The sequence below is a fragment of the Pristis pectinata genome, chromosome 1 (genome assembly GCF_009764475.1).
Source record: "Pristis pectinata isolate sPriPec2 chromosome 1, sPriPec2.1.pri, whole genome shotgun sequence".
Lineage (NCBI taxonomy): Eukaryota > Metazoa > Chordata > Chondrichthyes > Rhinopristiformes > Pristidae > Pristis > Pristis pectinata.
Window position 1 is genome coordinate 120006813 of NC_067405.1, and position 26544 is coordinate 120033356.

General features: G+C 38.9%; 1 protein-coding gene across 2 annotated transcripts in view; it reads right to left on the minus strand.

Annotated features, from left to right (window-relative positions):
* Window positions 1-26544, minus strand: part of rcor1 (REST corepressor 1) — a 91516-nt gene that overhangs the window by 31669 nt on the left and 33303 nt on the right. For both annotated transcript variants that reach the window (XM_052022297.1, XM_052022289.1), the window contains exon 4: window positions 5254-5306. In XM_052022297.1, coding sequence (XP_051878257.1) covers window positions 5254-5306 — 53 coding nt within the window. The remainder of the gene's footprint in view (window positions 1-5253; window positions 5307-26544) is intronic.

Here is a 26544-nt window from a genome sequence, read left to right on the forward strand (position 1 = left end):
CAGTGAGTTAAGAAAGAGGCTGAAGAGCAGGACCTTGAAAGTAGTGATTTCTGGATTACTCCCGGTGCCACGTGCTAGTCAGGGCAGGAATAGGATGATAGAACATTTGAATGAGTGGCTTAAGAACTGGTGCAGGGGGTAGGGTTTCAGGTTCTTGGATCATAGGAACTCCTGGGGCAGGGCTGACCTGTACGAGAGGGATGGGTTGCACCTCAACTGGAGGGGAACCAATATTTGGCTGGGAGGTTAACTAGCACTACTCAGGAGGGTTTAAACTGGTTTGGTAGGGGGAATGGAAACCAGAGCACCAGGTCAAAGTGGAGGGATTCAAGAGGAAGGTAGGTCAGGACCAGTATAAACAGGCAGGAGCAAAGTAATAGGCACAATGGGATGGATGGGTTGAAGTGTGTATACTTGAATGCTAGGAGTATTATGGATAAGGATGATGAACTTAGAGCATGGATCAGTACATGGAACCACAATGATATGGCCATTAGAAACTTTGTTGAGAAAGGGATGGGAATGGGTGCTTAATGTTCTATGCTTTAGAAAAGATTGCAGGTGGGGGGGAAGGAGAGAGAGCTGCACTACTCAAGGACAATATCACAGCTGCAATCAAAGGGGACATAATGGAGGGCTCATATACTGAGTCAATTTGGGTAGAACTCAAAAGATAAGAAAGGTGCAATCACTCAGATTATACTACAGTTTCCCCCCCCCTCCCCCCCCCCCCCCAAGAGCCACTGGGACATTGAGGAACAGATATGCAGGCAGATTAGGGAAAGGTGCAAAACCAAGAGGGTTGTTGTCGTGGGGTGACTTCAACTTCTATACATGAAGAACAGGAGGATAACTAGGGAGTGGGTAGGACCACTCATGGATGAAGGAGGGAACATGTGCTTGGAAGTGGAAGATGTGGGTTAGGTCCTAAATGAGTACTTTGTGTCAGTATTTACCAAGGAGAAGGACATGGAGGATAGGGAGATCAGTGTGAAGCGTGCTAATATGCTTGGGCACTTCAAGATAGAGGTGATAGTGTTGGGTCTCTTAAACAGCATTAAGGTGGATAAGTCCCCAGGGTCTGAGTTATACCCCAGGTTACTGAGAGGTGCAAGAGATGAGATTGCTGGGGCCTCGACCAATATCTTAGTGTTCTCTCTAGCCACAGGCGAGGTCCCGAAAGATTGAGTAGCGAATGTTGTCCCATTCTTCAAGAGGAGAAACTGGGATAATCCTGGAAGTCATAGACCGGTGAGTCTCACATCAGTGGTAGAGAAGTTACTGGAGAGGATTCTTCAGGATAGGATTTATGGGCATTTGGAAAACCACAGCCTAATTAGGTACAGTCAGCATAGCTTTGTGCGGGGCAAGTCGTGTCTTGCTAACTTGATCAAGTTTGAGGAGGTGATGAGGGTGATTGAAGGTAGAGCTGTGGACGTTGTCTACATAGATTTTAGTAAGGTGTTCGACAAGGTCCCTCATGGGAGGCTCTTCCAGAAGATTAAGATGCATAGGATCCATGGCGAGTTGGACGTTTGGATTCAGAATAGGCTTGCCCATATAAGGCAGAAGATAGTGGTCGATGGGACATTCTAGCTGGAGGTCTGTGACTAGTGGTGTTCTGTAGGGATCTCTACTGGGACCTCTGCTGTTTGTGATGTATATAAATGACCTGGATAAAAATGTACATGGGTGGGTTAGTAAGTTTGCAGATGACACAAAGATTGGTGTTGTGGATAGCATAGACTGGCAAAGGATACAGCAGGATGTAGATCAGTTGCAGATCTGGGCAGAGAAATGGCAGATGGAGGTTAACTTTGCCAAATATGAATTGTTGCACCCTGGGAGATCAAATGTAAAGAGACAGCGCATTGTTAACGGCAAGACCCTTAACAGTGATGAGCAGAGGGATCATGGGGTCAAAGTTCATAACTCCATGAAGGTGGCTACACAGGTTGATAGGGTGGTAAAGAAAGCATACAGTATGGCATACTGGGCTTTTATTAGTTCTTGCATTCTCTTCAAGAGTCAGGAAGTTATGCTGCAGCTTTATAAAACTCTGGTTAGTCCACATCTGCAGTACTGCATTCAGTTCTGGTTACCCCATTATAGGAAGGATGTGGAGGCTTTGGAGAGGGTGCAGCAGAGGTTTACCAGGATGCTGCCTGGATTAGAGGGCATACGTTATAAGGAGAGGCTGGACAAACTTGGACTATTTTCTCTGGAGTGGCGAAGACTGAGGGGACATCTGAGAGAGGCTTATAAGATGAGAGGCATAGATAGAGTAGACAGTCAGTATCTTTTCCCCAGGGTTGAAATGTCTAATACCAGAGAACATGCACTTAAGGTGACAGGGAGTGGTGGTGCCTGGAATGCACGGCCTGGGGTGGTGGTGGAAGCAAATGACGGGCATTCAAGAGGCTCTTGAATAAGCACATGAATGTGCAGGAAATGTAAGAATATCGATATTTAGGCATAAGGGATTAGCTTAGTTGGGCATTTGATTACTAATTTAATTAGAATGGTACAACATTGTGGGCTGAAGGGCCTGTTCTGTTCTGTGAATGTTAGCTGTCACTTAACAGCTTGTGCCTGCATGCTGTCTAGTTCTTGCTGTGTGCTTGCATGGGTCACTATTTTGTGAAGTTGCAAATGAAATTTAATCTGCATTCATCAAACAACTTGCCCCTAATACTGTAATGTAAAGAAAGGTATTGATAAACCCAATGAAGACAGTTAGGTCAAAGACACTGCACTAAAACAACTACTATAATATTTTGGGTATGGGATGATTGGTTGTAGATGTTGACCATTGGAATCTTCGTCCCACAGTGCTCACCAAATTCAGTTTTACCAGGTTTCCTTAATGCCACTCTTGGTCAAATGCTGCCCTAACATTAACAGCAGTCACCTCACCTGAGAGTCAGCTTCTGTGATGTACTCAAGTGACAGTCAGACAGTATCAGTGAGCAGGTAACTGTATATACAATGTGGTAACACTATCAACTTCATCATTGCTTTGCTGATGACAGTACAATGATTGAGTCTCACTTTTGTAAGACAGGAAATATGAGCAATTTTTCATATTGCCACCTCGTTTATTGGTGTTGGAAATGTACGAGAACAGCTTGGCTAGAAATACAACTGGTTCCATCATTGCTAAATGATTTCTGTTCAACTGTTACATGAAGTATGTTTATAGACAGATGCAGTAGGACTAAAGTACTATATTTTCAGTGGTTGTATTCTGGTACAACAACTTCATTTCAAGTTTTTAGTTCTTTTTAAATGTATTTGCTTATGGCCGCTTTATACTAAACTACATGGTTGGGAGGTCCCTTCTACAGCACCACACAAATGCTATTACAATCTATTTTGTGTAGCAGAACAAAGTGACGAAAAACCCAACAATATTCAGCCCAAACTTGTTTCAAGAAGATGTGTGCAATAGTATTTCCAAGCAAAAAATAACTTTAAAATTGCTTATACTGAGTAGCTCGGTGCCCAATGTTTATAACATGTCTTGGCATTCTATCACCAGGGCAGTGAAAGGTGCTGCATAGCTTGCTAAGCAGTCTTGAATTATTTCTGTTAGTCAAAACAGTACCTGAGTTTAGCAATGACAGGTGGAAGTAAATTGGGAAGGGAGAGACAGTGTGTGGACAGCAGTAAATAGTCATACTTTCGGTATGGTCTCTGCTTGAAGTTCACAATCAAGACCTACTTTTCATCACGGGGGAGGGGGGGGTGGAACAAAGACTATTGAATTCTGCAGCTAGGATTAGTTTTCAGCACTCCCAAGACAAGGGTGAATTGAACAAATTGCCCAAGGGTTTTTTTATCTTGCCATTATAAAATTCTGTGTGCACATTGAAAACGGAAACTGCTAAGGTAATTTGTTGCATTATACTTGCAACATGCTGTGAATGGTGACAGTTTATATTTATCAAAAGTTACTGAATCTGAAAACTAAAAATGCTAACTCCCATGTATTATTGCAAACTGCTAATCTCAACAAATGAAATACTCTTCCGATGAGGCACTTGCAGATTTCAGCTTTTCTTTCATACATCATCACAATTACATGCAACAAAACAATTCTTCCATACTCAAGGGTCACTTGCCAGAATTTCATTCTCTCTCAACATGCCTTTCTGGAGCAATAGAAATTCTCTACACTTCTCAAATTTTTTCCACAGAACAAAGGATTCTTACTAAGAAATATTTGGGAGAAATCCAGAGCAGTCTGAAATGAACATAGCAAACTTGGATTCAGATAAATATTTATGACAAGGAATAACTGTTCTCATTAGCAAAAAGACCAAGTATGCTTTTTAACAAACTGGATGTTTACAGCACCTTTTTAAAAAAAAGTCTCAAAGTGCCCCCTCATTTGTACAATCTGGCAACAAGCAAAGGAGCAGGAGGCCAGAGGAGCAATTAGAAAGTTGGTCTAAAGAATGATATAAAGAAAGTGATATGAAATTTAAGTACATTCCAGGATGAGACAAGGGACTGCAGATACTGGAATCAGCAGCAATACTCAGGATGCTGGAGGAACTCAGTGGGTCTGGCAGCATCTATGGAGGGAAATGGACAGTTGACATGTTGGGTTGAGACCCTTCATCTGGAGTCTAGGGAGACAAAAGTTTGGAGGCCAGAGTTATAGGTGTAAAGAACCTTGCGAGAAGGTGACTGTAGGACTGGAGGTGAAGGAGATGAACAAGATTTAGGTGGGGATTCAAATATCAGGATATTAATTGTGTTTGGTTGTTAGGATAGAGTTTAGACAGGTGTAAAAAGGCAAAGTTCTTGTTTTTCCAATGTTTAATTGGAAACTTGGGTAAGCAGTCTGACAAAGAATGGAGAAAGTTTGATATAGAAATATGGATGCATAAAAACAGGTCAAGAATCGGACATGAGGGGTCCACACACATTTAGAGAAAGCACCACTGATGTACAGAATGCCACATAATCATTCGGGTGCTGTGGCAGAGAAAGAAGAATGACTGGGGATTATGTGATGTGGACAAGGTGGGCACAGATTCACAATGCAGCATCATTTCTAACATGCCACAGTAACCTGCAAGAGCATAGGAATGAAGGACGGGCTTACTAAGCAACAGTCGGCAATTGTGAAAAGGAACAGTCAACACCAGAGTAAAGGGAGTCATTTTCAGCCAGTGAGCATGAGGGCAAATTGGGGAGTCAAAATTGGCTCAAAGATCAAATTTTATATCAAAATATTATTACCTGCTCCATGTTGTAGCCATGCTTCTCTTTTGCTATTGCAATGTACTCATCCACTGAAAATGCAAAACAAAAAGTTAAAACTTTTACAACTTCAGATTAGTTTTAGTGAACATAACAAACAGAAGCAGGAATAGGCCATTCATCCCCTCAACCTGCTCCACCATTCATTAAGATCACAATTGATCTTTCACTTCAGTATTACTTTCCTGTACCAGCCCCATTTCTCTCATTTCCCTTAATATCCTAGAATCTGTCAATTCCAGTGAAGCCTGTCCCAATGAAACAGCTCCCTCTTTCACCCCATGTATTGGAAACCATTTACCTCACACCACTGAGTCATGTAGTCAGCTCTTTAAACTTATTAACTATATGCCAATTTGCACGCAGCTCAGGTGGTAAGCTGCATATTACTATCCTTGTGGTTCTCTCTTTTAATTTTGACCCTAGCTGTTTGCATTCCTTTAGTGCCACCATCTTTACCCTTTCTGGATCACTAAGTTCTTGCATAAACTAACAATCAAGTCTTTTGCCCTTCCATTCCAGGTTTCCCTGCAGCTCCAAGGATATGTCCTTCATCTTGGCACAAGACACATTACATATATCAGTTTGCTTACTCCTCATCCAGTTTTTTGCTCTCACCCACATAGGCTGTAAAAAAAAAATGTATCTACTGAACAATGGAAGGGTTGAAGCTTCTCCAGCACTACCTTCTGGATTCCCAATTGTAGTCATACTTTCTGTCCTATGTGACTATTTCTGTAGTATGTAACTCAAGTTACCAGGTAACTTCCTCCCTGCCTGATACATCACAACATCTGAATGTTAGCCTCCAGCTCATCAGTTTTGAGCTCATGAAGGTCTCGCCACCTGGATGGCAATCTGGTGCAATGGATCATCCAATGTTTATTCCACTGAAGTCAACATTACAAACTTTGGAGGTCTCTATTTCTGTGTAAATAACCTACTTCACCAAATTAGCATCAACACAAAGGAGAAATATTTACCCTTGTACACTTCAGCTTAGTGTACTGATTTCAGAGATGCATGGTAACAGGGTCCTCAAGTGTGACAAGAATATGCAGGGTACAATACCCCAATGTATGAGCAGCTTTAGGAAAACTGAAATCACAACTCAACATGTTTGTAAAATAGATTAATGATTTAGATGAAAATTTAGGTGGGCTGATTAGCAAGTTTGCAGATGACAGGAAAATTGGAGGAGTTGTGAATAGCCAGCTCGTCAAAGCCTACAGCAGAATATTGATCAGTTGGAAATGTGGGGAGAGAAATGCAGATCAAGTGTAATCCAGACAAGTGAGATGATGCATTTTGGGAGGTCAAGTGGAAAGTATACAGTAAAATGGTAGGACCCTTGATATACAGAGGGATCTTGGGGTGCAAGTCCAGAGCTCCCCAAAAGTGGCAACACCAGTAAATAAGGTGGTATAGGCAGTGTACAGCACTCTTGCGATCACTGGTTGGGCCACTGAGTTTAAAAGTTGAAGTCATGTTGCAGCTGTATAAAACTTTAGTTAGGCTACATATAGAGTACTATGTGCAGTCCTGGTTGCTGCACTCCAGGAAGGATGTGGAGGCCTAGGAAAGGGTGCAGAAGTAGCTCACTAGGATGTTGCCTGGACTGGTGTGTATTAGCTACAAGGAGAGATTGGACAAACTTGAATCATTTTCTCTGGAGTGGATGCTAAGGGGGTGATCTGATAGACAAAATTATGAAAGGGTAGATGGTCTTTCCTCTCCCACCCACTCCCCCCCAGCTGGAAAATGTCAAACACTAGAAGGCATGGCTTTAAGGTAAAAGGGGGAAAAGTTTAAAGGAGATTTGTGACACAAGTACACATACCACACACTCAGTGGTATGTGCCTATTGTGTTGCATTTTGAGGTGGTAGAAGCAGATACAATAGCAATATTTAAGAGGTGTTTAGACAGGCAAATGAACAGGCAGGGAATAGAAGGGTGCAGACTGATGGGATTAGTTTAGATTGACATCATGGCAGTGCATACATGGTAGGCCAAGGGTCTGTTCCTGTGCTGCATTATTCCAGTTCTAACTTTGCTTAAGGCCATGGATCAGATCCTTTAGCAGGAAAATGGACGTTCCCAGTTCAAGTATTATGTTGATCACTTGAAGCATCTAAACTATGAGATGGAAGTCTTAGCCAGGAATTGGTTCTTTACAACTGCATTTCTAATTATGTTACATTATGAACAGATTGCTGGTCCACATGGGTTTTAGTTACAGGTGTAGCTCACTAGTTCGGACAATAGTTCTGATGCCACTGCTTTTTGTTTCATTGGCTTGCTCCCTAGTGAAGAAACCAAAGCTTCTAACACCAAATTACTGATGCAGCTGAGTATCATCAGAGACCAAGCTTCCTCAGTATAACTTAGGAATTTACAGTTAGAGGCTATGAACAGGCATTGTTTTATGTTTAAGTGACACATGGGTGCAGTGGTTAGATATTGGAAGTGGAGTTAACATATGCAAAAATTGGACCTCATGCCAAGATAAGGAACCACAAGGTTTTTGTACTTATTCTGATGTCAAAAAGTGCTGCCAGTTTCCAAAACTTTTTGGAATCATCCAAGTACTTTCATAATCAGTTGTAAAACTATCACACTTCCTAATTGTTTTTTGGTTTGCATATTCATGCTTCATGTTCTCCATGTCCATTTGTTTAGCGCACTACAATTCAAAACAAACTCTCCTCTTGCTACTTATTGAGCAGCTTTGATCAAGTAGGACAAATTAATCAGACCTCGTCACAAATGTATGCGAGTGGATATTTTAACAAACCATGCTGCATTTTCTCAGTCTGTAAACCAGCAATGGGTTTGTTACCGACCACTTCAATGCACTGTTTTTTCAAACATACCCTGTTTCCAACAGCACAATCCATCTGTAATACTTCAAATTTTTCCATACTGAATTTTTCACATTCATTAGTTTTAGCTTTCAAAATTCAGCTGTCACAGATCCATGTTTAATTTTGTGATTAAACTATCTAGAGTGCACTGCCTGAATAGCAACCATTTTGTAGTTATGTTTCCATTTTTTGCCTCAAGATCCTTGTAATATCTTAAGTTTCAAAGACATTGTACTTCTGTGCAGGGAGTTTTTTTTGATCTTCACTATCTTTGTGTTCTGAAATATTTACTTGATTGCACCGCAATGTGTTCACAGCACTTTGCTTTTCAAGCCATCTTGAACCACTATTCTTAGTGCAAATATTCATGGCCCATGGTTTTAGTTTATTGATACATGAACCCAAAACACAAGTTGAAAATCTCCATCTCTAAAGGTGAAAAGTTTTTCTGCTGGCCATAAGAACACATGGCTATGACAATTAATTAGATTATAAACTTGCGTGCAAGTATAACTAGCAAGGTCAGCATTTTTTTTGCCTATTGCTAATTATCCTTAGAACAATAAAACTACCAACTACTTAGTGACAATAAAACTACCAACATCTTTCTTTTATTCATTAACAGATGTGGGCATTATTAGCAGGGGCAGCAGTTTTTCCTTCATTCATTGCTGGTGGGGTCATGATGCTAAGTGACCTTAAAATGCTCAAATTGTGCAATGAAAATACTGCCATATTACTTGCTGTACAGTAGATAAAAATGCAGCAAGCATTTCCTGGCCTGTGCTTCAAAGTCAAAAAGTGAAGCACTTGCTACAGGATGTACATCCTTTGACCCCCCTCTTGAAGCTGTATTTTTGTGGTTGTTCTCATTAAATTTCTCAGACTGATACCATCTCCTCATCCTCAATCTTACTCAGTGTGCTCCACCACCTCTCCCTACCCCTCACCATGTTAATGGTCGAGATTGGGTGATACTGCAAATGAATGAGGAAGGAGTTAGTCAGACTCCATTTTGTAGATGTGCATTGTCTGAAGCAAGTCACATTCACACTAACCTAAACACTTTTTCTAGATATTCATATCCAAGAATGAATTGCAAACATCTCAACTTCTGATTTTATAATGGTGTCTTAATGAAGTGGTTGAAAATGGTTAGACCAAGTCCAGCAGCCATGCCTCGAAGCCCACAATCTCAAGAGGAGCCCAATGAGATAACTCACGTGGCAATTGCAGCTGATGGCTCCCAATGGAACAATATCAACTTAGCATTTGATGCGCTCCATGATAGTAGAGGATGAGTATGTTCAAAAAGTCACCTCTTTGCAAGTTTAATTGGCTGTCACCATTCACTTATAGGACTGCAGAGTTTTAGTCTACTGCGATCAGTTAGCTCCACTATATTTGATGCATACATGCCAATTTATATTATAACATTAACGGTTGGCACCTTATTTTCAGTTTCACCAACTGCTGCCATTGTATATTCTTCTACACTCCTTATTGAGCAAAATTTGAATACTTAGCTTGATTCTGTTAGAAGGGTGAAGGATATGCCAAAACCTTCACTTTGAGCAGAATAATCTTGATAATCCACAGGATATCATTAAAACCTAGTTTGGAGTCTGATCAAAATTCATTCTACTTGATGCAAAAGTAGTATTCTTGACATGCAATATAGCCAAACAATGGGATAAGCAAGACAACCAAGCTTGAAGTGGAAGAAAGTGTAGGGGAAGCCTGTGAATGTTCCTAGTACACCTCTTGTCCAGTTGGTAAAGACAAGACCGCAGATTTTCTCCATTGCCTTGGTTCTTTCAGTTTGCCAGCTATGTAATTGGACTACACAAGATATAGGATATGGAAACGTACGGCTCAGTTTTTCCCCAGTTTTGTTTGTAGTTTATCCATTTCTCATACTTGCATTACATTTCCTATCCTCTACTGGGTATATTTTTTGTCAATCCTCACTTGTAAGCTCCCTTATCACACTCTTCCCTACCTCACTCTAGTCATCTTTATCCTTGGCCTCAAAGCACTTTGGTATTCGTGGCTATCACTCAACATTAAATTTATAATGAAACTAGTTTTACTGGAGCAAAGTCATCAAGAACTTTAATATGATACCTATGATCTATTTTCCTCATCACTTTTCTTATTTTTAGTTTAACCAACAACTTTGAAACTCCTCTTCACATTAAGCTTGGAGTTTCTTTTGGTGTGGCACCAGTTTGCTACACACTATAAATGTGACTAATTTTGTTCTCTCCTGAATAGTTATTTTTCCTATAATGAATGGTGGGAGACTGGAGGGATACTCAGCCAGGAATTCAAACCAAACAGGAGAATTTCAGCAATACCATCAGTATAGGTCCTCCCCACTCTACGAATGCTTGACTAATGTACAGCCCGTACACAAGGACAAGCATTTAGGAGACCTACAGGATGGATTTGCCAGCAGTTGGCAGGAGATACCTGCAGCCCTGCCTGTAGGAACTTGGTTCATGGCTGTATTTCTGACTTGTGAACTGTCTGGTAACCTGGGGAGGACCTGCACAGTCAAGAATCAGATTCTCTGTATTCCACTATTTTCCCCAAAAGAAATCTTCAATTAAAATTTGAAATGAAGTGAGCATCATGTTAAAATTCTTCATTAGCATTGCAACTTGAATAAAATAATTGGAGAATAGGTAACAAGTTTGATACATCTTCCACTGGATTTTCAAACAACCATGATGCCTAATGCACTTCCAAGTAGGTATGGCACCTCCAAACAAAGGAACACGTTGCCATTAAATGCAAAGTTAGCAACACATCATTGGAACCATGTTGATAAAACAAATTTTCAAAAAAGAATACTTGCCACCAAATCACATGCATGAAACTAGAATAGTTTAAATTCCTTTCATTTGGGGATTTTTTTGGTCTAAGAGTAGAAACTTTAGTTTCTTTTTCAACTTCTTGGTTACCCGGAATGCAAGAAATTTGCATATTATATACTCAAACATGGTGATTCCACAGATCAACATGTCACAAACTGTTTACTCAGTTACATTACAATAAACAGAATTGCTATCAGAATTGACTCTGGTTTAGAAACTAATTGGTACTTGTATTAAAGTGTGAGAATGTAATTTAAAAGGTTCTTATTTGGCAAATATGTATTGGCTAAACCGATTCGAAACCTTGCCCAAATGCAGATATAAATCAATTTGCCCAAAGTTACAAGGAACTTTTTCATTACTGGCTATTTTGAGTCAGCAAGGAAAACAAATGATTTGTCAGAAATATAGGACCATCCTTAACAATGTCTGACCTGCAAGTAGAAGTGGCTGATATCCTTTCCCTTAGATGACACAAATCTGACATAGAATCATAGAAGAATTGTATAGCACAGAAACTGGCTCTTATGAGACACCTTGTCCATGCAGACCATGATACCTATCCATGCTTGTCCCATTTGTCTGCATTAGACCTGTATCCCTTTATACCTCTCCTATTTTAAGTACCTGTCCAAATGCCTCAAACCTGAAAAATGTTTTTTCACAATATGTAAATAAACTGTTAAACTTCCCAGAATTATGCTTAGTGTAACTACATTGCTAGCATTGAACAGCAAGCAATTATTAGAAAATTGTACAAAAATAGCTCCTTTTATAACTAAAATATTCCTACAAAAATGTATAAAAGTCATCTTTCAGGTAACTTTGATTTTAGTTTTGTTACAGCATCAACCAGGCCATAACTCTCATGTGCAGTAAAAGGGAAACAGCTCAAAGATTCAATTTTAACTGCATAATTTGCTAATCTTGGCTAATGCAGTGCCTCAGTCACCTGGACGCAAGCAAGGGATGCCAGTTAATATAGAACAGGATTGAACTAGACTGTGATTCTCCTAATCACTCATGGGCAAAATGTCCAGTATTCAAGTCCACACACAAATACTGGCTAGTTGAATGAGGTAGCCAAAAGCAAAAAGACTCCAGATACTGAAATTAAAAAACAACAAATACTAGAAAAGTCTCAGGAGCTTAGGACATATTTGTGGAAAGAGGAAAAACAGCACAAACCTTCCAGATCAGTGATCTTTAATCAGAACTGAGAAAATGTGCAAAGCAAAACATGTTGTAAATTGCATGGAAGGGCAAGAGATGAAAAAAATAAAGGCAATATCTGTGATTGTGTGGTCCTGACAGACAGTCATTGTCCTGAACTTCAACTTTAAAGGCAGTTATTAAGGACTAGTATGCTAATTTCCAATGTTTATATAACACAAAAATGTTGGTATTCTCCCAGAAATGGAAACTTTGGATGACAAGTAATATGAAAATGTTTGCATCTTCTGATCACCTGAATACTACTTTTGTAAAATAAATGGCATTTTATGATTCTTAAATTTTGAGCTTTTTAAATTCCAATCTTCCAGATAATTCTTATTCATGGTGTGGTGCACCATCTACTGGTTACAGAAAACAATACCAATGAAATCTCAAGCAATATTGACCAAGGTTGATTCAATTGAATCAATTCTCAATATTGATTAAGAATTCTCAACTGCCATTAAGTAGCTATTTATATTGAATAACTGACTAAAGAAAAAGTTTAATGCCACAAATTTATTCAGCAGAATAAAAAGGAAAAGATAAAGGCTGTCAAGGATGAAGAATTGATTTTGGTAGAAAAAACAAAGTACTACAAGGATGTGTGATAGGAGAAAAGGAATTTAAGACGGGAAAGGAACGGTACTGTGGGAAAGATGGCACATGCCCCTTAAGAAGATGAGCGCAAACCTACTATCTTGGGATTGGGAGGATGGATCAGCAAAGACGAGCTGGTAGGTTGTTGGATTTAAGATAAGTTGCATTTGGTGGACTGTTTAATGATCAGTTTTTAAAAAAGCACCGAAATAAGACAACATTCAACTGGCAGAAGGGTAATATGTTCCACAGCTGAGGATCGGAGATCAAAGTGCAAGCAGAAATATTGCTCAACTGGAAACGTTTCAATGAAATTTGAAGTTTTGAAGCTTATGACAGAGTCAAGCAGAAAAGGCAAGGGCTGGTGCAATCAGACAAGTAGGCCAGAAAAGGGAATGCAGTCGGTGGCAAAAATCCGTAGTTCATGAGATTCAAAAACAATAGCTCTGGTCTTCCTGAAATTGAACTGGATGAAGTTGCAACTGATGCAATGTTATTAGACAGATTATTTGACATGACCAGCAATCATGAGTCAAGAACTGATGGGCAGAGCTGGCAGCATCAGCATACATATTGAAGATGACTCATGTTTAGATGTCGTCACTGCAGCTCAACGTATACAAAATAAGTAAGTGTAGATTCAAAATTAATAATGTAATAAATTGGTAAATTGGTTTATCACCATATGTACCAAGGTATAGTGGAAAAACTTGTCAAGCAATCTCTGTTAGAGATGCATTCCCTACTATAGGATAGGTTACAGTGGAATCAGTATCTGATGCGAAGTACACAATGAAGTGTAGCAAGGACCAGTACAAAAAAAATGTTCCAGAAAGATCAGGGAAAATGAGAAGGGATGAGCTACCACAGATGTTTTGTGATTTTAATCATGGTGGTTAGGTGATCAGTGAACTGAATTCTGTCAGGTTTTAACATGGCGCACGCAGGGACGAGGTGTCTGACAGCTGGGCTGTTTGGAAGTAGGGTTCACAACCTCAAAATAAGGTGGTCAGCCATTCAAGGCTGAAGCAAGATGATTTAACAAAGAGCTCATGAATTTTTGCAATTCTCCACCCAAGAGCCTGGAGAATTGCCTGAATATAGTCAAGGAAAAAATTAATAGAATTTTGAATATTAGGGGGCATGGGGTTAGTTCACTAAAGTGCAGAGGTAAAATATTAGCTATAATATTAATGATTGGGGAAAAGTACAAGGGCCAAATGGCCTGCTTTTGGTTTTTTAATTATTTACAGTATATTATACACGAGATGTTTAGAGTGGAACAAAGGACTACAAAGAGACAACATGCATTGGCAAAAGAGAACATCTGATTTCTTTCATTATTTAAGATTATCCTGGACAAATATTTTGGCTGAAGAGAGCCATACTTAACATGGTTGACCAAAAGTCTGGACACAAAAAGAAATCAGTGGAAACACTCAATTTACAACTACTTTGATGTGAAAACTGTGGCAAACCCCTCAAGAAATTGGACGTAGGCCACTGAGCCCCTCAAGCCAACTCTATTGTTCAGTAACCTGATCTGTTCTTTGGCCTTCCACAGTAGGGCACCTTACAAAGGGAAAGACTATGATAGCATCCAGCCCATTAAACCCAGCCAAAATCTTCTTTCATTGAAATCACCTCTAATTCTTTAAAATCCATGTGGATTACAGGCTTAATCCAAGGATGGTGGTGCAGAAAAGATTAATTGGATTATCATTCCTTAAATGAGGCCAAAATATACACAGCATTCCAGGAATGTTCACATGAAAGCCCCAATAGTTATAGAAATGCTCTTCACACTTTTAATCCATCCCCCTTCTAACAGTCATAGGAGAAAAACAGCCAGATGGACAATAAATGATTTGACAGTAATCAAATATAACATACATTGTGATACGAGCCACAGGACATTTGGATTTTGCGCTTTAATTTGGGAGAGAGCCCCCCCCCCCCCCCCCCCCAAAATGGTCAGATGGCAAAGGTATCTAAAAGGGCAAGGTATCAAAAGCCTAGCAAGAACAAAACATGGAACAGAGAACACAAAAAATATAATCAAATATAGTCTTTGCCAATCAAGCCACAGAAGGCTGAATTTGATTAATTATGGAAATTTTTCCAAATGACACAAAAAGAGCAACAATTCAGAGGACTGGTGCTTCAATGTAGATTGGTATCACCACGTCCACAACGATAGGTGCAGAGTTTAGAGGAGAAATCTAGACCCAAGAAGAAGAGGGGAGTAAAGAAATTTTTAGAATCAGTGATATAGAACAGAAACAGGCCCTTCAGCCCAATTAGAGCATGATGACATCAAGCACCATTTATACTAATCTTATGTTAATCTCATTTTATTCTCCCCATATTCCCATCAACCTGTCTAGATTCTACCACTCACTACATAACAAGTGCTACTTAGTGGTCAAATAACTTACCAACCTGCATGTCTTTGGGATGAGGGAGGAAACTGGAGCACCTGGATGAAATTCCAAGCTCATGTGGAGAACCTGCAAACTCCACATAGACAGCACTAGAGGTTAGGATTGAACCTGGGTGGCTGGAGCAGCAATTCTAATAACTGTGCCACTGCACTGGCAATTTGGCAAGGATGAAAACATTCATGGAGACAAGAAAATTGAAGGAAGTAGATGGATACAAATTTCAGTGGAGTGCTAATGGACAGAGGGAGAGAAAGCATATGTTAACTAGGTTAAAATCCAGAGATTTCTTCAAAAACATAGTAAGACTAGATTTTCCAAAGTGTCTTTTCAATGTCCTTTTCAAATTCTTTTGAAATCCCAGCACAGTGCTCATCAAGGCTCCAACTTAAGTCATTCTCCAACTTAAGTCATTCTGGTTACAAGCTACATAGTTCTGACAGGCAATAAAAGGTATGTGCACTCTTCTAGAACCTTTTCATCCACATGGATCTCCTGCCCTATTTAACAATCTAGTAATGGTTTAAAAGTTACAGCAAGGCAATGAGCCTCATTTTGTGTTGAGATCCAGGGATCATTTAATACTTTTTCCAGGTCAGGGAGGAGTGGTGGATAAACATCGATTACCAAGTTATTTTATGGGCTCGTGTACAGGCCTTTCCATTTACATTCCCAGCAGCTATACAGTTGTTCTGCTGTTAAGTAGCTTAGTTTTGTTGAAACAGCTTCTTTTTTGGTGCAGTCAAGGATGAATTTTCCTGTCTGAGCAGATGCAGGCTGCTGCAGCAGGTTCTGTACCCACATTATTTGAATGCTGACAATGCTGGAAAATCCAGGTTTGTTTCAATATAATTTTCAGTAAATTCCTGACTAAAGAAGAAACACATGCCTGTAGGAACTTGCTGTCTGCTTCAGAGCTTCAGACTTGCGGCAGCACTTTAAAGGGGAGTGGCAATATTTTAGTTATGAAACTTCCAGCATTTGCAAAATGTTGGAGAGAAATATGGCAGCATTATTGATCATCCTCCACAATTTCCACTTTTCTTCAATGGGATTCCACCACCAGACACACCTTTCCTTGTGCATTCCAAATGATTGGTTCCCTCCACTATTCCTTGGTCCACTTTCTTCTCCATCCATCACTCCTTGCACCAATTTCTCACATTACTGCAGTAACATTACATAATCTTTCCAAGTGAGGCAGCAATTCACTTTCACTTCTTCCATTTTAGTGTACTGCATTCAGTACTCAGAACGTGGTCTGTTTGGAGAACCCCATCAGCGACTGGGTGACAGCTTTGTAGAACACCTCTATTCAGTCTATGAGCATGCCTGATCTTCTAGATTCCTGTCACTTTCATTCTTTGCCCCACACTCACTCGGACCCTCTCCAGTGCTCCACTATGCCCAACATTAGATTAAGGGACAGGATGTCACAGCCCTCAGGAATGAATATAGCCATTTCAGGTACCCTCATCCCACACCAACCATTTTCTTTCTATGGAAGTACCTGTGCCTTTATTTCAATTCATTTCATTTTTCCACTGCCAGTTTTTTTTTAAAAAGAGTAGTTGTTACCTTGATGACTTTGGTCTGGTTCCTATCACATGCACTCGTGCTCTCTTCTCCCTCTCCTCTGCAACTTAGAATACTTTTCTCGCATCACCAGTTTTGGAGTTCAGTTGTTTCTCTGCTGTGACCGTTCAACTTGACAAGTGCTTCGAGCATTTTGCGTTAATACTCAGGATTTTCAGCATTTACAGTAATTTTGCTCTAATTTTCCATGCTGTTGGTTGGGTGCTGTTGTAATCATACTATAACAGTTGGCTAAAGTTTGAGAAGATCAGTAACTAGTGAAATACTGTGGTAAAATGGGGCCAAAGACTAGACATTTCAAAAGTGTAGGAGTAAATTATTTGGCAGACAGCTCTATCCAGGGATGGATTTTCAAAGAAATGGTACAGGAACAAAGGTCAAGAGTAATATGAATAGTGATCAGAAATCTTCCTACGATTAAACAATGAGTGCTGACCAGTAATGTAAATTGGGGAGTTTATCTAGAGAAAAAAAATGGAGAGAGGACAGAAGAGCAATGAATTCAGGAAATGGAGCAGAACGAATTGAAGCAGTGGTTGAAAAACATCAACAATAATGAAAAAAAAATAAAGCACAGAGAATGAGGGAGAAAAGCAACCTTCTAGCGAGATCTGATCAATTTTGCATTATTCCCAAGCATTCTTGCACTCAACAGATCACCAGTCTACATCACATTGGTGGATTCATCATTAAGCCCAACAGGACAGGTGATCTTCTGCAGATTTCCCAGCTCTCAACTTCAGTAAACTCCAAGGCTTGGAAATTGGTCCCGCATGATTTTGTAAGCGGCTGGCTTGACAGCCAATGAGTCTGGATGTAGGGCCTCATCATATGCCCAAGCCATTCTGTTAAAGCAATTTGCACTGGAAGAGGCCCAGGCTTGGCACAATGAAAATTGACTAGCACCCTCATGGCTGTGGAAAATCTGGTCTTTTTTTTGTTGTAAGGAGAATATTTAGGATCCAATATATTGCCTGCAAAAGATTCAAGAACCAAAAGTATTTTTAGCCAATACAACAGCATATCCTTGGCTTTCTAGAAGTTTGAATTAATGGCTACATGCAGCACAAGTTTGGAGAATACATTTGTTTGCTTTGTCTAATTTCAGAGAAATTGTGGCTATCTAATGTGGAGAATGTGTCAAAAACAGTGCCTTGCTTTTGGTGTTTTACACTCAATTTTGTGATAGTTTTAAGCAGGATTGACCTATAATTTACATTGTTGAAGCTAGGTTAGTTATTCATTTCTCAACAAACAAGCCTTGAGAGCTAACCAAAGAGAATGTTAGTGGCTGCAATTGCTCATTAGGTGGTTTACAAGGAGAATTGTTGCATGTTCTGTTAAGCATATATACATTTTTGTGTGCACACAGACATTTTCAAACAACAGCATATGGACTGTAGTTTTGTTTTAACTAATTTACTTAACAGTTGAGTTAAAAGCCAGACCCAGTGTGATACCATAGTGCTTTTAAACATTTAGAATCTTGAAAGGCACAATGGTTTCTATCCAAAGCAACAAAGTTGGTGCTAGAGAAAGTGGTTGAGACAGGTAGAATAACATTCAAAAGACATTTGGATAGTACATGCCTAGGAAGGGTTCAGAGGCAAATAGGTCAAACAGGATTAGCTTGGCAGACACCTTGGGTACTATGGACAAGTTGGGGCGAAGAGCCTGTTTCCACGCTGTTGTAGACAGTTGAGGAGAGAAAAGTTAAATGGAAGAACTGAAAACAAGAGAGACTTGGTCAGTATGAACCTGAAGGTACAATGTGAAGCAGGGTCACGCTAACATTTGAACATTTGGTTAGTGCCCATGTGGGAACATAGCTGCAATAATTTTCCACCTGAGACAACTTTAGTGCTGTGTTGCCCCCCACCCCGAGAGAGACAGACAATTTTGAGATGCTGTTTAGCAAGAACAGTATTGTACAAGTCTGAACTGTGATAACTGCATACCAGGTGATTGAGAACCAGCAAGAATTTGAAAGTTTCAAACAAGTACATATGGAAAAGGAGTCGACTTTAGTCACGTAATAGGCTCTGAAATCAAAGCAATGTCTAAAAAAGTTTAGAAAAAAAATGTGTAAAAGGTACCTCGTGAGAAGATAGATAGCAATAACTCCAGAGACCAACAATTGCAGAAGACTACTCCAAGTCTCTGACTCTGAAACTCACCATGTCAAACCCTAGCCAGGTTCATCTAGAGCAGATAATATCTGAATGGACTTGATAAGCTTGAGGTTGTGAAACTGCTAAAAGTTGTGTAACCAAAGAGTTAATGAAGTTTGTTTTGGTAAAACGTTGTGAATCTGGAGTTATTTGAATGAATTGTGATAAATGAAGAAATACAGTTAATGGGCAAAGTCATTGTCTGGTGTGGCTTGTCGTGTGATGCATTTAGTTCAGTTTAATTGGCAACACTATTACTCTGACTCTAATTGTCATCCTGGATGATCCTTAAAAAAAAATCCTGATGGCTGGAGCCCATTGGAAGTCACTCTCTAAAGGCAGAGAGTTCACCTACAAGAATGATTTAAAACTTGGAAGCCAGAAGTTTTAGACAAAGACCAACAATATGAATAAATAAGCAAGCCTGCTTTTACACCAGTTATAGTCAGCCAAGGACTTACAAGATTTAACGTTTGACCATTTTGTAAATACTGTGTGCAGTCATTAGTGCTGACAGAATTCACCCAAGCTTTGTTTCAGGAATCCTCTGTTGAGACAACATTGGGTCTCTAGTTTAAAATAATTATTTGTTGGCTTTGGTTCAGTGGTTACACTCTCACCTGTTGTGTGCTCATGGGTTCATAACCCAATTCAGGATTTGAACTTATTATTTTGGCTGAAAAATTATACAGCAGTTTAAGCAAATGATGCACCACTGAAGAGGTGGTTTATCAGATAAAATGTTAACGTAAGATTGCTTTCCTGCTCAGGAAGATAAAAAAAGGTTCACTAGGAGACCAGACCAATATTTGTATTATCCAATTACGCTTAGATCATTGCTTTTTGCAGGACCTTGTGGTGCCCAAAATGAATGCTGCATTTCCTAAAATTAGATCCAACATCACCAGTGAACAAAAGGTATTAAAGATCAAATTCACTGATTAGAACTTGTTTAATCCCTCCAGTCCACCCATTTTTGTCCCCCATCACCAATTTTCATCCCTATCCCCCTCCCAGTCACTACTCACATATTTCACCCACTGGCTCTCCCCCACATTCTCTCCCTCCCCCCCCCCCCCCCCAATTCTGGTCCTGGTTCCATGCACCTTTCCCCTCTCCCCTAATGGTTCCCATCACTTTCCAGCACTGGTTGCCTTTGTGTGGCTGCTCATCAACCTCCATCAGCCATCTCCACCTTCACCCCTTCCTCCTGGCTCCATCATTTTTTTTTGTCTACCTCCATTGATCATCCACCTGTTTCCCAACTCCACCTCTTCCCCCACCTGGCTCGATCTGTCTGTCATCCAACCTCCCCACCCCATCAGTCCACAGATCAGCTCCGGCCTCTGTCTCCCCTTCTCCACTTCTTAAGGGCATCTCCCCTCAGACCTGATTTTGACCCGACCACCACCCCCCAACAAATGCTGCTTGACCTGCTGAGATCCTCTAGCAGATTGTTGCTCTAGATTCCAGCATCTGCAGTACCTTGTGTCCCCATCGTTCAATTCTTTGTCTAGGTTTAATTCCTTGTCCATGCCAAAGTAGTGGATTTGACATGGGTCAATACAATTTCATTGTGCACTAGATAAATACATCAGAAACACCATTGTTGGCTTATTTATAACTAAAATATAATAATTTGATGTACTTATGACAATTTGTATGCATCATACTTCACGATCAAATGACCATATTCTACTCAAATTCAGCACACCACAATGGGATAAATGTTAATTTCATTTGCAATCTACATAACATTGGCATTCTTTAAACTTTCTCTTCATCACACACACATTCTGCAAATGTGACAGTCAATCTTTAATATCTAATGAAGCCACACTAAAAAATTCAACAGGTTCCCTAAAACTGCCTGCAATTTTCTACATACCCCAGGGATGTTTATATTAAAAAAATCTCTTGCTGCTTCTATGACTTTTATTTAATGACTCGATTACCTGCTTTTCAGTCTTGCCTCCACTGGTGGCACTGTGGAGCAAGTCATCCAGCTTCGCTTACTAATGTACCTCCCAGACCCACTCCCACTTCCCGAGCCCGTTACAAAGAAAGAGCAAAAATGAAGAAACTATTTACTTCCATCATCCAATGGGCACCGATCTCTTTCGATAGCTGTTATTCAATTTTCCTCAGTATAACCACAGCAACTTCTACAGATCTCAAATCAGAAGCCTAATTCCATTTCAAAAACCCATCACATTAACTGACAAATGTATGGAGGTTATTCCATGAAGGGCTTCTTATTTTAAATAAAGGGTGCAAACACTTTACGGAATATCACCCCACATTTAAGTCAGTTGCAAGGCCAGAAGTAATCTTTCCAACAACAGAAATGAATCACCTAATGACTCCTATTACTTGATCTCCTCCAAAATCTCAATTTGCTCAACTGCAAAGGATTTAAATTTGAAGAATTCCCCAAATTTATTACTAGAAAAGAGTTAATTAATAGGAGCTTCTTTTTCCATTGAGTACATTTTGTTTTATCATTCATCATTTACCTCCAGTTTTCAACTTCTCATTCCTCTTCCTGGCCATTGTCCTGGCCCCAAAACCCTTCCTCATGCTGACTAATACCCAGCACCCAAAAAGTAAGAGGAATTTGACACATGAGAAAAGAACAAGGGAAAAACTAATGACAGCAAAATAAAGTTGACAGAAACTGGATAGAAGAAAACTTGCCCTATGACAACGCATTTTCTAAATAGCCCTAAAGAAAAGCAGCTTTGTTTTTTCAACATGGCCCTCAAAACTAAATGGGGCAAGGATCTGAACCACAGGAAGACACTTACAAAAAGTTCTTTTAAAAAAAACCCTAAAATACTAAAGATATTACTAAGTAGCTCCTTATGAAAATGCTTAAAATTCAGAAAATAGGTAACAGTTTAATTCATGGGTGAAAGTCAAATTAACATGGTCACATTTGAACATTGTCCAATTTAAATTTGCCCCACCCTGCACAAGCAATTGACTAAGTGCATAAGAAGTCAGAATAACACTTTTCAATCACATCCATATTACACAAGAAAATCCAATATGTAACAGAATCTGGTAACAGATAGAGGATTTTACAAACTGCATAGCATTTGAATTTAAAACTAATTTTTTCCTTCAAATATGAACCAAGCATGGATTTACAAAAATTTAACTTTGCAATATTTTTGCAAATGTCAAGCATTTTAAACTGACAATGCATCATTTAAGTACACCTTCCTGGAGATGATAAAAATACATGTAATTGTTTCATGCAGAAAGATTTCAAATAGAGCAGAATAATTAAAATTTGCTGCAAGTGAAAGGTATAGTTAATAAGGAAGAAGACTGCAACAGATCACAAGAAAATGCTAAATCACATGCAGATTGCATGTGCTTGTCAGATGTCTGTATACACAGATAAGTGTGAGGTACTGCAGTTCCTTAAGAATGAGGTAAAATATTCCTAAAGAAAATAAATTAAAAGGAATAAGGTAGAAAAAGATTTGAAAGAGAACTCTTATGTGGGGAAAAGAACAACATTAGAGACCATCAATTAGATGGTTACCAAGACATCAAATCAGTAATTCACAAGAGATTTCTTATGCAGAAAGCAGTAAAAAAAAGTGGTAATTATAATATGGAGTAGATGATGCATTTAGTTATAGATGAATTTAAAAGGGGAAGATCATTTAACACAGGAAATATAGCTATGCTGATAGCATTAGGTAAAGAGGGACACAAGGTGGGACATGCAGAGTTTAAAGATCAGCATGGACTATTTGGCTCAAATGGTTCATTTCTGTGCATCAATACTGATGCAATTTTAAGTAGGGAAAGTGAACTTCGAGTACTTTGGCAAACAGAATAAAAAGAGTCGACCAAAACCAGAAATTTTTCCATCTTGGTTGAGGAACGATTCATGGATAAAGCAATGTGGTATGCTGTAAAATGCGTCTAATGGCAATCTCAAAAATGTAATGAAAGATTAGGTTTGAAGTAAAAAAGTTTTATTAAACTATATGCTGGATTATGCATAAAAGAATTAGAATAAATACATTAAGAATATAATGTCAAATAAAATGTGGAACTTATTTCTACTGTCATGGTTACTGGACAGATTATGAGGCCCACATTGGCCTTTCTGGATATCATGGCAGTCTATGTAGTCACCAAAATTATTTAGAATAAAGCCTCCAAGTGTTCACAAGATGAATTTATTTACTTTGATATTTCATGGAGATGACACTACAGTGAACACAGTGCAGAGGCAAATAGCAAACAGAAACACACAGTACATCAATGATGCTTTATTTAAAATATTGATGATAACTTAAAGCAAATCCAAAAGTAACAAGTCCTCTCCTATATTAGGATTAATGATTATATTACAAGTAGTTTATTACCAGCATAACCAACCATCTTTACTATTTCATTATAAATGATGCTCTTAGGTTTTAAATGTGAAAAAACGGAAGAACATTAACCAGAAGAAGATTGCAAAACACTGTTGTTCTCATTGCTGCAGCTGGCAATTTATAATCAGACAGACATTTCTTAAATGCAGCAAGTAACCCAGCTTTGCTCAGGAACTCATTTAAAAAATATCAAATGAATTACCCATGCTCACAAATGATAGAATTATGATTAAATGTTCTAAGTGTAAAGTCTTCAAATTCACTCTTTAGTACAGTTAATTAAAGGAAACTTAAGGATGTGTAGCTCAATCTGTTTACATATACGATCCCTTCAAATGCGTTTAACCACTTCTGGACATGCTAAAAAAAGCAGGGGGCCAGAATCAAACATTGAGATCAAGTAATATCACATTAAGTTATAAAAGTGATTTTTCACAGCCTTTTAACCATCAGAGTAAATAATTGACTCTAAAATCCTTTTTTCACTCTTCAATAAAACAATGAAAAAACACAGATATCATGACTTCAAATAACAGGTTATAAATAATTTTCCAACCATAAACTCTCAATCTCATACCAATCAATATCCATCTTGCTGATTCCTGGCTGTTAAAAATAGTTCTGCAAATCTGCAATCATTATCCTTGTCTTTATAAAGCAACACCCCTTACCTACCCTCCTTTTTTACCCACCTCACCTACTCAATCCAAGAGTATACATGCTACCTTGAAAATCTATGCCCATTTTCCTCAACTCATGTTGAAAGCATTCAGCTTTTGGCATCTGCTGTAGAACTATACAGTCTGCATCAAGGTCACAGGGGCATACTTTGACTGCGACCAAACTGGAGCTAATAATTGTTTCACAACTTAAAATGCAGGGAATGTTTGGCGTCTGTGTGCTTGACAGCATAACTTGGTTGAACTTATTCTTACACTCTCAATAACCAAGTTTTTGATTCAACCAGCATATTATAGATTTTAAATTATTCACTGCTTTACCAATCAAATTATAATTACAGGAACAATTTATCAGTAGATGCTTACTCAGGCGTACAATGTTGCACTGCTTCTAGAGACCGCTTTAGGAAAATTGAGCATTATTTCTAGCCTGCCAGATGCATCACTGCTTCAAAATCATCTATGAGCCTGCAAAGCTGTTTAAGACTCAGCTTAAAAAGGCATGCTTGTACATCAGTATACTGCTGAAAAGACAGACTTCATGGCTCTCCAAGGTTTAGAAACATTATGAAATTAAGCAGATTGGCAACCCAAGGGATTATAGGACAATAAATTTAAACCAAATAGATTATTCCACTGTTTCTGGGTTGAATAGAAATAAGTCAACAGTTTCTTTTTCTCTACATAAATAGACCCCAAAGTTCCTTATTAGCTCAGAACAGGATTCAAGGAATTGCTCCACTCTAAACAAAAACACCAACAAGAAATTGAGAGATTACCTTGCTAAAATTGAAACATTTATATAACTTTTCAGAATGGACTGTGCAATTTCTAAGTAAAACTTTCAAATTATTAAGATGAGTAGCAAGATCTGTAAGGAAAGATCACAGAGCCACTCAGCAGCCTCTAAAGCTCCACTGATTTTGCTTTCATCAGACAAACTTCTCTGGCAGCATTGCCAGAAACCTTTAAAATATTTGCCTGATGAATTCTTATCTACATTGCAAAAGACAATCCTTTTAAAGGTATTTGAAGCTGATAGCAGTCAAGTACATAAAATATTAAAAAATTGTGGAGACAGCATTCATCATGTATTCAGAATAGAGATTTTTGCCAGATTTTGCTGGTGCACAATGTAATGACATTGGATGAGTTGTTCACCTATGTGCTTGAGATGCTTGGTCGTTTATATTATGTTCCCATCATTGATAATCAACCACCTGTCAAAATGCTAACCATTTTTCCTATTCGAAACTCAGAGACTGATAAAATAGAAATCCACACCCGTTGTTCATTCATGAAATGAAGTCAGTTCTGCTGGTTCTCTTCATTTGTCACACTATACAAAAATAATGCCACTTATTAGTAATTTCATCTAATACCAGTGAGAAATTTGAAAATGAGCTACATTTTCTGGTAATGAAATATCATTTCCCAGATCTGACAAACATGGCATTGAACATAATACAATTAGAGTTCAAGTCTTCAGTAAGAGTAACTTTTCCTGCACCATTAAAAGTCAATCTTACACAAAATATCCATTGGCGAAAGGCCAAAAATGGCAATAAACAAAGTAACCTCACTGTTTACATCTATGACAGTTCTTTCTGCACCTCATGGAAAGGCTTTTGCTGGGCAAGGAATTTGTCCAAGATCAGCACTTTTTATTTGACATTTTCAGGATCTGAGTGTCACTGGCAAGGTGAGCCTCACTTTCATTTCTAACTGCCCTAAGAAGAGAGAGTAGTGAGCTGCTTTTTAAACTGCTGCAGTTATTTTTGCATAGCTTGATCACCATTTTTTTTAAATAAGTGTAAATAATGGCTAGGATCAACTTCTATAAAGATTTGATTTGCCCTCACCCAGTGAACAAAAGCACTAAACCATTTTGAGTGAGATATTGCCTTGCTTCCTATTCCACAAGTGCATTCTGCTGCTTCTGTTTTCCTTTGGACATAGACTTTTGAGCCATGCAAAATTGCTACATGTGGAAAATGGTCTGGTCAGCTATCATTGTATTCCATAAGTAATCAATTTGAAATTGTCGCCAGAAGCCAGAAAAGGAATAGAAACATGGAATATGCAAAGAAATCATTATCCAAAGGAATACTTTGCCACTACATCTCCTGCACATGCAAAACTCGTCAACTTCACCACCAACTTTCACCCTGCCCTCAAATTCACTTGGACCATTTCTGACACTTCTCTCCTCTTTCTTCATCTGTCTCCAGCTCAGGAGAAAAATTATTGCTGATATCTGCTACAAACCTACCTAGACTATACCTCCTCCTACTGGTCTAAGGATGCCATTCCTTTCTCTCAGCTTCTCTGTCTTTGCTGCATCTTTTCCCAAGTTGAGGTCTTCCACTCCAGGACAGCAGAGAAGAAATCCTTTTCCAGAAAACAGGGTCTC